The sequence below is a fragment of the Nannobrachium achirus genome (genome assembly GCF_963921795.1).
Source record: "Nannobrachium achirus genome assembly, chromosome: 8".
Taxonomy (NCBI): domain Eukaryota; kingdom Metazoa; phylum Chordata; class Actinopteri; order Myctophiformes; family Myctophidae; genus Nannobrachium; species Nannobrachium achirus.
Window position 1 is genome coordinate 34,866,932 of NC_137817.1, and position 12,962 is coordinate 34,879,893.

General features: G+C 44.9%; 1 protein-coding gene across 1 annotated transcript in view; it reads left to right on the forward strand.

The window, feature by feature from the left end:
* Positions 1-12,962, forward strand: part of b3glcta (beta 3-glucosyltransferase a) — a 74,176-nt gene that overhangs the window by 23,421 nt on the left and 37,793 nt on the right. The window contains exon 3 of the mRNA XM_080731346.1: positions 1,983-2,022. Within this exon, the coding sequence (XP_080587472.1) occupies positions 1,983-2,022 (40 nt within the window). The remainder of the gene's footprint in view (positions 1-1,982; positions 2,023-12,962) is intronic.

Below are 12,962 nucleotides of genomic sequence, written 5' to 3' on the forward strand. Positions count from 1 at the left end.
TTGTGCAAAAATTGGCCTCATGGTGGTGCTAGAACAAGTCCATGTGAAAAATGTGGAGGTTCTGAATTGCGCCTGTTAGCTGGTAACAGACAGACGCACGCACGGACACACGCAGGGTGCAAAGCAGTCTCCCCTTGCCTTCGGGCCTGGCGGAGACAACAAAAAAGGTTTGTGATTGTGCACGCGTGTCTGCACATGTGTGTCTGTGTGTGTGTATATGCAGACATAGGGCTACATTATATGGTAGAAGCAAGTGGAGAGGCTTGATTCATTAGGCTGGCCCTCAATCTATGTTTAAAATTACTGAGTGAAGACGAGTTGGCAATAAGTACGTGTGTATTCCAGAGTAAAGAACCTTTGTGTTTAATAGAGAACTGGCTATGACTGTTACGGCTGAAGGGAGGATGGCGATTATAAGATTGTCTAGTATTATAATCATGAACTTCCGAGTTGTTCATAAAATATACTTTGAAAGGTGTAGGTAGCATATTTGAAAGGTTAGTGCATTTATAATATGAAAGAGCAGGTTCTACCTTGGCCTACTGGGAATGTGCATGCAAAGTTTCACGCCGATTGGTCCAGCTTTTCCGAGATTAGCTGTTCACAGACCGATAAATGGAAAGGCCATTCTGCCATGTATTATTCCCTAGCGGGGCTAATAAACTTTTGATCTAGAGTGTGCGGCAGTATTCATCTTTTTGTTTTGTACCCACTACCCAGGGTTGCCATAATAGACTAAATGAGTCTGATGGGATGCCTTTGTTGTCAGCTTATGCATACATTTGCTTCGAACTCTTGCCATCTAGAAACTGACTACATAGGAAGCCTTTCTACTTATGCAGATGTTAATTTCCCTACATACTTCTTTTCCAATGCCTCCAGTGGACAGATTTAACTATTACAGATTTAATGAATTTCAGAGCGTGCAGCAACATGGACATAAAATAAATGTTTAAAGAACGCTAGAAAGTCAGTGGCAGGAATTAGCTGAATTGATGTGGCTTTTTATAATGGCTGACCTTATATAGACATATAGACGGTATATACTGTACTTATATATCCACCTCTTTCCGTGAGAGTTTACTGGAGATTATTTGGACCACACTTCCGGTTTAACAGCAGACATACAAGCTCACGTCGCGTCGCAGATGCAGCCCGTTGTGAGCTTGTAAATCACGTCTGCGCAATGCACTTTGGGGTGTTGGAAAGCCGTGGATAGACACTTCATATTCATCAATTAGATGAACACCTCCAAATTACCGTGATGCTGTAACCAGACTAACCACTGTTGGCAATACTCACGTCCCACACCTGACTCGGTTTGAATTTATGGCTTGGTCAACTTCTCTCTAAGCTCTCTGAAGCTTTGGTGTGGAATGGTTGTTAGTCTAGAGAAAGTCATAAATCAAAACATGTTTCGGTTTGCCATTATCTATTAATACTCTGCAGCTCCTGCTGTAGAGTTCTGGAAACTGCAGGAACTGGCATGCTTTCCCTCTCCCCAAAGACTGAGAGACTTCCTCTGTAAGATGGAGGTGAAAAGACAATGCTTCAAAGTTGCCTGGGTTGTGATTGATTTACTCATCCCTCTATGGTCTGCTGCCTGCACTGACAGTGACAGCTGTGGAGGTGGAACTGTGCTCAATGCCTTAATTGAGCCGAGTGCTCAGGGCTTAAATGCCACAGGCACAAAACCCACACAATTAGGACCGCCTAATGACATGGAGTATTAAGCATTATTTTTCTAAATAACCCAGTGGGGTTTAATTCTGCAAAAGACTATATGAGTGACTTGTAAAACAAAATGGGCCTAGATTTTCTATTTTATGATGTCATGCAAATCCATTTCAAACGGTTTGCACGCCAGCTATTGATGCCAAAGAGGTGGATGTACTGTAACATATGTAGGCCATTCTGTGAACATGTATAATACTTTTTTTGTTACCTTGATTGATACAAAATTACTCTGTCTGGCTTTTCAGAATCAAGACGATATGCACGCCATCTATGACAGTCAACTGGGTAAGTCTATTTTTTTTGTAAAAAAATAATTCATGTAAGAGTAAGGTTTTAACACATTGCTTATGATAACATTAAGCTCAGCCCTTAGACATAATTTATTTTAATTGGAAGCATTAATTTATGTGGGTGACATTATGTTACAGTCTGTTACAGTTCTGTTTAATATTCACATGCACCAGAACAAATTTGTCTAATCCAGAAGCACATCCTACAGAAATAGGAATTACCTTACACTGTACCCATCAGTCATCCAAAATATCTAAATCAAAACCAAAACCTTTGTTTCTTTTTTAGCTTGAAATAACACCACAGTTGCACTTTTCCCCAATAACAATGATTTTCTGGAGCTTGCAGAGGAGTTTGAAGCAATACATTGTTCATTGAATTGGGTCACAATGGAAGCAAAGGCATATAAAAGCTTAATGCTCTCATTTGGCGCCTCAACAAAGACAGGAAACAATCTGAGTAAATGGGGCTACACTACAATAGTTATGCCATATTATTTGCTATGTTTTTATTGGTGAAAAGGCTACGCAGTTGCTTATTCACAGCATGTTGCTTGTTGGGATAAAAGCATCAAGGCTGGTCTTCTTTTTTTTTTTTACTTGATTTGTATTTGCAGTTCGTTACATGGACAAAACATTTGCAGGGTCAACATCATTACATCGTTTTAGTGATCACATTTTAATCCATGTCAGCTATTCATTTTGTTGGGTTATGTTTTCAGTCCATTTCTCCCATTTCTCAAGGAACAGTTCTTCTTGTATCCTGAGTTTGTGTGTAAATCTCTCCATCACATATATTTCCTCCACAATGCACAGCTTCTGCTCAAAAGTTGGAGGGTCACTTTTATACCACAGTCTTGTTATTGCTTTTTTGCTGGCTGCCAGCAGCAAGGCAGGTGTTTCCTTTGTTAAGACAATGTTGTGAGCGGGGGCACGGTAGCACAGTGGTTAGCGCTTCGCCTCACAGCTAGAAGGTCCTGGGTTCGATTCCCGCCGGGGGACGCTGTGGGTGCTGGTGGCGTATTCCTCCCTCTGCGTCATCAGCGCCCACACCCTAGGTGGGGTTGGCGATAGGGCCTTTCTGTGTGGAGTTTGCATGTTCTCCCCGTGTCTCCTAGGGTTGATACCCTCACAAAAACATGCAGTAATCCTGGTCTCAATAATACCTCCCCCTGGCCAGCCAGGGCGCCTGATGGAGGGGAAAGGAACTGGTTGGAATAACGTGTTCCTTCCACGCGCTACGTCCAAACCAGGTAAATTTCCACTGTCAGGTGAAAAGAAGCAACTTGGACTCCTCATGTATAGAAGGAAGCATGAGGTCAGTCCGTTGTCTCCCCAGGCGCAACAGAGGGAGAGCAGAGCCCAGGATTACATAGGCAATTGGCACTGGGTGAAAATGTTCATGTTGTGGCATGTTCATTTACTGTGTACAAGCATCATATAATGTATATACTGTAACAGGCTCGGGCTAGTTGAGAGAGCTTTGTGGGTGCAGTGACACAAACACAGGATTTCAAGTCCCCTCTGGCAAGTGGCCAGGGCATTTATTAACACAAAAAGTCACTCAGCAAAAGTCAACTCAAAGTCTCTGTCCCTCTCTGGGAAATAAACACTTCTCTTTGTTTGGGGAGCACGCCTGCTCTCCTCACACTCCTCACACACTCTGGCCTCCCCACACTCTGAGGCCTTGATTTTCCCCTCAGCCAGGTGTGTGCTAGATCGGCATTGGTTGGAGCCAACGAGCTGGAATGTAGGTGGCCCCTATCACCATGCCCCTCACTCTGTCCCTGTCCCTCACCCCATTACACACCCCCCTCCCCAGTGTGCGCCTAGTCGGAGGGGCGAACGATGTCCAGAGGGCGTCCCTCCGGGACAGGGCATCCGCATTCCCATGTTTGGCTCCAGACCTGTGAATGACAGAAAAGTCAAAATCCTGCAGAGTGAGAAACCATCTAGCTACTCTGGCATTTGTGTCCTTTTTCTTGGTCATCCATACGAGGGGAGCATGGTCAGTTACCAGCGTGAACCTGCGACCCATGAGGTAGTATTGGAGCTGTTCTAGTGCCCACTTAATGGCAAGACCTTCTTTTTCCACAGTGGCAAATGCCTTTTCCCGGGCATCCAGTTTCCTGCTGACATAAAGTATGGGATGCTCCTCACCTTGAAACTCCTGTGCCAGTACTGCCCCGACCCCCACCTCCGAGGCATCCGTTTGCACAATAAATTCTTTGCTAAAGTCCGGGGTCATCAGGACTGGCTGCGTACAGAGGGCATCTTTCAGGCGTTGAAAGGCACTTTCTATTTCCTCCGTCCAAGTCACCATGTGAGGCCGAGATTTCTTCGTCAGGTCTGACAGGGGGGCAGCTATTGTGGAGTAATTGGAAATAAAGCGAGAATAATAAGAAGCAAGACCCAAGAAACTTTTTACCTGGGCCTTGTTGACAGGTCGGGGCCACTCTTGGATCGCCTGGACTTTGCGTTCCTGTGGTTTCACATTTCCTCGTCCTATTGTGAAACCAAGGTACTCTGACTCTTCAAGACCCAGCTTACACTTTTTGGGGTTGGCTGTTAGGCCGGCCTGACGAAGAGCCTCCACCACTGCTCCGAGCCGCAGGAGATGGTCCTCCCAGGTCATGCTCTGTATAACGACATCATCCAAATATGCAGCAGCATACTCACGGTGGGGTTTCAGAACTCTGTCCATCAGTCTCTGGAACGTGGCAGGGGCCCCGTGCAGACCAAAAGGCAGAACAGTGTAATGGTAGAGTCCAGAGGGTGCTGTGAACGCTGTCTTCTCCTTCGAGTCCGCTGCCAGGGGCACCTGCCAGTATCCCTTGGTGAGGTCCAGAGTGCTGATGTACCGGGCATCTCCAAGGCGGTCAATGAGTTCATCCACCCTGGGCATAGGATATGCATCAAATTTTGAAACGTCATTCAATTTCCTAAAATCATTGCAAAACCTTTTCGTTGAGTCAGGCTTGGGTACCAGGACCACTGGGCTTGCCCATTCACTGAACGACTCCTCGATCACGCCCAATTTCAACATCTTTTGGACCTCCTCCTCAATAATGGCTCGTCTGGCTTCTGGGATCCTGTAGGGTCTGATTTTTACCTTTTTGCCGGGTTCTGTCCAGATGTGATGCTGTATGACCTTAGTACGGCCAGGTTTAGGTGAGAAGACATCTGTGTTCTGTTGCACCAACTCTTTCATTTGTTGGGTCTGAATTTTGGACAGCCCTGGGCCATAGGTCACCTCTTCGACTGCATTTCCTGTAGGGGGAGACAAGGGCACTTGCGGGGACACAGATATTAAAGCCTCCCTAGAATGCCATCTCTTCAACAAATTCACATGGTAAATTTGTGCCTTTTTCCGACGGCCTGGCTGGCTGACTTTATAATTTACGGGTCCCACCTTTTCTATGACCTCATAGGGCCCTTTCCAGGTGGCTAGAAACTTATGCTCAGTTGTGGGTATCAACACCAGCACTTTATCGCCCACCTGGAATTCTCTGGTTTGCGCCCCTCTGTTGTAGGCCTTCCTCTATGCCTCTTGCGCCTGAGCCATGTGTTCCCTCACTATCGGCCATAACACCTTCATGCGCTCCCTCAGTACCTCTACATGTTCCACCAGGCTGCGGTGGGGGCTTGGTTGCTCCTCCCAGGCCTCCTTAGCAATGTCCAACAGTCCACGAGGTTGTCTCCCATACAGGAGCTCAAAGGGGCTGAATCCTGTGGAGGCCTGTGGGACTTCTCTGATCGAAAACATTAGTAAGGGCAACAGCTGGTCCCAGTTCTTGCCATCTTTATCCATAACCTTCTTTAACATGCCTTTTAAAGATTTTATAAACCTCTCAGAGAGGCCATCAGACTGGGGATGAAAGACAGAAGTACGGAGTTGTTTTACCTGCAGCAGCTGGCACAGATGTTTCATGATATTCGACATGAACGGAGTCCCTTGGTCTGTCAAAATTTCCTTGGGAATTCCCACTCGACTGAACAGCTGTAACAGTTCACGAGCAATCCCTTTTGCCACCATCGTTCTCAATGGGATGGCCTCTGGATACCTGGTGGCATAATCGACAACAACCAAAATGTACCTATAGCCCTTTGCGGATTTCACCAGGGGCCCCACCAGGTCCATACCAATCCTTTCAAAGGGAACATCAATAATGGGGAGAGGAATCAAGGGATTTCGAAAATGGGGTTTTGGTGCCACCATCTGGCATTCAGGGCAAGTGCGGCAGTAGTCTTCCACTGCTCTTACCATACCAGGCCAATGGAACCTCTTTGAAATCAGGACATGACTGTGAGCTAGATGCAGGACATTGGAAACATACGATCTGGGCACCACCAACAGTTCTCGGACTTGACCGTCAACCTGGCGAGCATAATACAGCAGTTTATTTTTTATCTTAAACCGGGGAAACACCAGTTCACTCACCCCGGGGGCTTTCTGCCCCTCGATCTCCGTGACATTGCTCCTGGCAGGTATCAGGTTTGGGTCTTCTAGCTGTGCCGTACCAAATTGTCCCCTGAGACTGAGGCAACAGCAACTCTCCACCCTCTGCCTCATCTGAGCTATTACTAGCTGGGAAGGCCTGGAAAGGGTTCTCTACATCATCATCGGACGTCGGCTCCGCTGAGCTGCTTTCATCTCCCCCTGGGGCGGCACAGCCGAGCTTGGACTGGTCCTTTGGGGAAGAAGGCTGAGGGGAGGTTAACTTAGGTCTACAGTTTAATTTGACTGAGCAATTTTGTTTTTTCCCACTCACCTTCTTCCTCTCTCTCAGCTTAGAGTACAAGGGGCAGTCACGGCCCAGTAGGACTGGCACAGGAAGATTGGCGACCACACCTACTTGCATGGTGCAGCGGCCCCGTCCTGTGGTGAGATGTATGACATTGGTTGGATAATGTTTAGTATCACCATGCACACAGGAGACAGGCACTAACTTCCCAGGACGCTGACGCTCCAATAGCTGAGGTTGGATGAGGGACACCACGCTCCCGGAGTCCACCAGGGCCTGTGTCATTTTACCATTTATCTGGACTGGAACCAAGGGAAGAGAATTTTCATCCTTCACCCAACAGGAGTAATTCATATGGCAAGGCTTCCCGGAGGACACTTCAGTGGGCATCTCTTCATCCCTGGAGGGGCAATCCCAGGCGAGATGACCGAGCTCTCCACATTCGAAGCACCTCCTTCTGTCCGCCCCAAATGGTTGGCGTCTCCGTCGTACCACTTCTTCTCCTTGCGACGACCCCCTTCCCTCAGGGGCGGGCTTCTCTGTTGTTCTCTTTGGCCGGGTGATTTCGGGCCGGTCCATCCTTCCCGCTTTCAACACACCTGCTGTGACTTGATGACTTTCCACCAGGTTCAGAAGTTCATCAGTACTCATAGGATTTCCATGGCTCACCATTTTCCTTGCGTCGTAGGGCAGCGCTCTGATGAACTTATCCATGACCACCCTCTCCAGGACGCTCAGCTTCTCTGCTTCATGAGTGAGCCAGGCCCTGGCCAGCCTGGAGAGGTCATACAGTTGGGCTCTGGGCGACGCCTCTGCGTTGTATTTCCACTCATAAAACCTCTGGGCTGGCCCGGTGAGGAATGGACCTACCAGCTCTGACCACTCAGTTCCTGGCCAGCCCTCCCGCATAGCAGTGCGCTCAAAAGACACAAGATAGGCCTCCACATCATCACTGTCCGTCATCTTCGGCAGGAACCGACTGGGGCTAGGCTGGTTAGGCTGGTGGGGGCCAGGCTGAGAAGGTCTCCCTGCTACTGCGGTCGCCATTTTCTGGACCTCAGCATGGAGGAGGCCATTTTGCCTTTGTTGTTCAGCCAGCATTTCCCGTGACAAAGCTTGCTGCTCTAGAGAGATCCTCACCAACTCATGCAATACCGTATCCATTCTGTCGATATTGTGCTGTCACTACACCTGCTCTCTACCCGGATTCTCCACCAGTGTAACAGGCTCGGGCTAGTTGAGAGAGCTTTGTGGGTGCAGTGACACAAACACAGGATTTCAAGTCCCCTCTGGCAAGTGGCCACTGGCCAGGGCATTTATTAACACAAAAAGTCACTCAGCAAAAGTCAACTCAAAGTCTCTGTCCCTCTCTGGGAAATAAACACTTCTCTTTGTTTGGGGAGCACGCCTGCTCTCCTCACACTCCTCACACACTCTGGCCTCCCCACACTCTGAGGCCTTGATTTTCCCCTCAGCCAGGTGTGTGCTAGATCGGCATTGGTTGGAGCCAACGAGCTGGAATGTAGGTGGCCCCTATCACCATGCCCCTCACTCTGTCCCTGTCCCTCACCCCATTACAATACATTATTAAGAAGTTCAACTATATGGCTCAAAGAATGGTTAGAGAATTTCAATTCTGTTAAGCCCAAAATGTACTTATGATGATCGACATAAATTAATTAAATTAAGTTTACTGAGATTAGAGTTGCTCTGGAATACCACAGAAGAACATTTTAAAAGCATTTAAAACTTTGTGAAAGTAGTGTTATCCTAAATAATAATACTTAATATTACTGTAACAATCTCTGTATTGGTGGGAAAACCCCAATTATTCCTTTTTTTTGTTTGTTTTAAGTTTGACTCTCTTCCCCTGAATTGGTATTATATGAAATCCATACATTATTATCAACCTTCAGCAACATTTCTTTTGAATTAAAGTAAAGCCAAACACCCTCTATTCAGTTCATGTTGATATAGACTTTTTTTTAAATCGGATCAAAACTGAAATGTGCTCTGAAAAGAAAATCCCCAGAGCACTGTGTCCCATAATTAGTGTAAACCTCTCCCAAGGCATTTAACAGAATATGTGCTTTGGTTAAATAATAGTTTCCCAGAAAATTAGCTGTTTTTCTTTTAAGATCTGGAATTACACTTAGGTTTGTGAAGAATTAGAGTTATTAGGGAGAATTATCCCTATAGACTTTATCTGTTCTGAGATATAATTATATTTGAAAGACTAGGGGCCTAAGGGGATATAATATCAGTCACTATAAGTATAATTGATAAATATAACCAGTTGATAATGATGGCATTAAATTTAGATGTAGAGGTTATTCAACATTGTTTATGGAAATGGAGGTTAATGGCCTTCTTAATTCCAGGGCTAAAACCTTTTAGCAAGATTGTTTACATTTAAGTAGAACTATTGTAGATGATATTTTTATTAGTAACATACTGTAAAAATACAGGAAGAACCCCAAATTTTGGCAAGCAGAGCTGCTTGCCAATCCCTGCTTTTCAAAGATAAGCATTTAGATGAGGCAGCCTTGATTAGGATCAAGCTTGCTATTCACCCAGTCGACAAAATCAGTAATGTAAATTGCCACTGAAGAGCATGATTGTAGAATGAGATATCGTCACCTTCTCTAACAAAATGAAAGGCATTAAAGTACTCATGACTCGTACAGTGAATTAGAAACCTAGAAAAAGTGCTCCTCGTAGCACAGGTCTCCGCTAAATCAGGTAGGTTATTGTGGCCTCCTGGTGGCGTTATAATAGGCCAATGTGAAAAGGGTGGCATTTCTTCCTCTGCCTTTCATGGCAATCGGACAATGTGTTCATGATTTGAGGCATTTTATTCGAAAACAATATTTTTGCCAAATCAGCCTGCTGGTGGCGCTATAACAGGCCAATGTGAAAATGATGGCATTTCGTCCTCGGCCTAGTGGGAATGTCAGTCCAAAGTTTCACGGCAATCGCATGCTGTGTTCATGATTTGAGGCATTTTATTCAAAACAAGCCACTTGTGCAAACTTCAGTTGGCAACTGTAGCCATTCAGGGTGGAATATGAAAAATCAAACCGATATACTGTATACCGATTTGCGTGATGTGTGGACAAAATCTGAAAGAGTTATGTCAAAATGTGTTTTGTAAAAATCTGCCTGCTGGTGGTGCTATAACAGGCCGATCTGAAAAACTGGGGCAGAGGTTCTGCTCTGGCATCCAGGGAGTGTGTGTGTGCACAGTTTCGCTGCGATCGGGCCAACTGTGCCGGATATTTTGTTGCTCGCAGTCGGACACACGCACGCATAGGCGGACAGGGTGCCTTCGGCCTGGCGACGACGATTAATTGTTATGTATTGTCCGACTTAGCTTTGTTTGTGTTTGTTTATGTGCTAAAGAAGTGACTTTGAGAGCTTTTTCATCGTACAATGAAGGTCAATGAGATGGTATTTTAAATTGTTATAATTAATTTCTAATCAACTGCACCAATTCGACTGCTACATCATGACAAGGTAACTACTACACAACCTAAACCTCTACCAAAGAGTCTTATTGCTTTGAAGGCCGGGCCAGGTATCATTATTTCTTCATATATATATTTATATATGTATTTATTTTTATTTTATGCATCAAGCTCAAGCAGTGAGTCTTGGCTAATGGGGTCAGCTAACAAAGACATTGTGTGACAACACAATAAGCATGTAACCATGCACAACAGAATGCACCATTGCACCAATGTTCTCAATCTCATATATTACAGATGCTGTTTCTCTCACCATCTGATGCTGACTTGGAACTATTTCATTTGTGGACGAAATGCCAATGTGTATCAATAGCAATACGCACTGAAAACACTGGCATCGTTCGACTAATTATTTTCAAAATACAGAGTGACAAAATATTATTATATAGTTCTATTAATTGGTCATTGCAGATGTGTCAAGTTGGAACGCAAGACAGTAGAGCATTGTTTTGGTGCTAGTATCCAGTGAGCGCTAAGGATCATGCTAATGAGTCCACATGCCTTGCAGAGGCATGCATTTATAGTCAAGCAATGGGAGTAAGCATTTGGAATCTGTTAAAACTTGATTACCTCTGGGCCTTGAATTATTGATGCAAAGCGGGGGTTTAAGGCTGCCTTCAACTCTCATTAGTCTTTACCAGAGTTGTCCGTGGAGTCATGAACTCCAGCCTCTATAATGAGTGTCATTAAACTACTGCAGACCTTCTTTCTGAACTTCAGGTATTGAATCTAGTGTGTGAATGTGCAGTTGTGGGGGGTGTGCTCACTTGGATAGAATTGTGATGAGGTAATTTTTACAAGAGAGAGCCATCTCTCTGATGGCCTTCTCCGCCTGCCCCAGTCCCCCCCACCCCCCTTTCTCTGTCTTCCTTTGGCTCTCTTGTGCCCTCGCCCCTGAGTCTTTCTTGTATTCACATTCTCCATTCTGAGTACATATCTCTGCCTCTCTTCCCTTGATTTACCTCCTCGCTTCGCTCCCGATCTGTCCTGTTCCTCTGATAGTTCTTTTTCTCATCATACTGAGATCAATTTATGATGCTGACCTTTCCAGCAATAAGCTGCAAGTTAAACATACCATGCGTTCTACTGATCCTCATGAGGGTAATTAAAAAACTCTACACTTTAAAATCCTGAGTGTCAGTTTAACTCTTTAGTGGACCCTTACGGATCCAATTCATACCCTCAGAGTTAAATTAACACTGAGGAAGTGTTATAGTCTTATGAGAAGGAAGCTGATAGGAAATATTTCCACTTGCTGCATCACAGAAAGGAGATTGCAGACAGAGAATATAAATTATTTCTATTTCACTACATCTTTCCAACCCTAAAAGTTGGTTACATTCTACTTGTGCTTTCAGATGGAATATCATCTTCATTTCTGCACATTGGTTATTGAATTCTGGCGCTGTCTGGTGTGACGGTCATGGTTAGTTTTGTCAGGACACTGCATCCCAATTCTCTCCACCTCTGAGATACAATGTTTGGACGGGGAAGGGGGAGATGGAGTGGATTTTTATGGAAAAGGATGATTGGAGGCCAGCTTGTCTTCGGGAGCCCGTTGAAATTGAGTCATCGAAGCGTCACAGGTTTTACACCAACGCAATCAGCTCCGAGACGAGGATGCAGGTCCGTCGCTATGGAAATGTGCTATTATACTGCACATGCTCCCGTCTCTTCCTGATCACCTGCAAGGAGATGAAAAGCTCCGGATCTGTCATGACAGTTTCATTGTTCCCCCCTGGGTGCCTCCTTGTGGAGTTGCAAATGATTCAAATTTTTATCAACAAAAACCGAAAAAAACAAAAACAAAACAAGCACGACGACACCAACACCAACAACAGCCCCCCCCCCCCCCTGTTGTTGGTGTTGGTGTCATCGTCCTTGTTTTTTTTTTCTTTCTTTTTTTTCGGTTGTTTCTGTTTGTGTTTTTTTTTTTTTTTTGGTCATGGCAGTTTGTTGTTTGAAATAAATAAAATGTAAAAAATAAAATAAATAAATAATATTTAAAATAATTATGGGATATAATAATAGGATAATGGGTGGGGGGCACTATTTACTCTATACAAATACCATTCTTCCCAACGTTTTTCATGTCTCTGCTTTGGTCCTCAGGTTATACGCAATTCTTTCCAACCAATGTTCCTCGCTAGGAGGATCCTCTTTCAACCACCTGAAGTTATTGATTTTATTGAATAGATTTTTGGTGAAATAAAAAAGCCCAGTACATTTTTCCACCCGAATTCCCTCCAACCTTTAGAACTAGTTGAAGATCCAGGAAACAGACGGTTTGGGTTGGCCAATCAGGGAAGCCGATGCATAGAATCTCCCAAACACTCTGAGAATTCCTCCCTCTTTCTCGGACCTGTGGGCCTTCGGATCAGATTTTGGTCAGATTTTTCGGTTCTCAGAAACAGTCCATCTGAACAGGGACGTGCAGAATGTTAGAGAGGCAGGGGCTTAAATTTCTAAAAGGGCCTTTTGGTGGAAATATCGAAAATAGCAGACCTCCAAGCTCGCAACGCGTCGCAGCGTTGGGAGCTTGGAGGTCAGCTATTTTCGGTACTTGAAACCACATTAAACTAAGTATAATCAAGTTAATACTGTAACGGCATGTATTTCTACACAGAGAGGGCAATTCTTTCAACATAAGATGCTGCATTCAA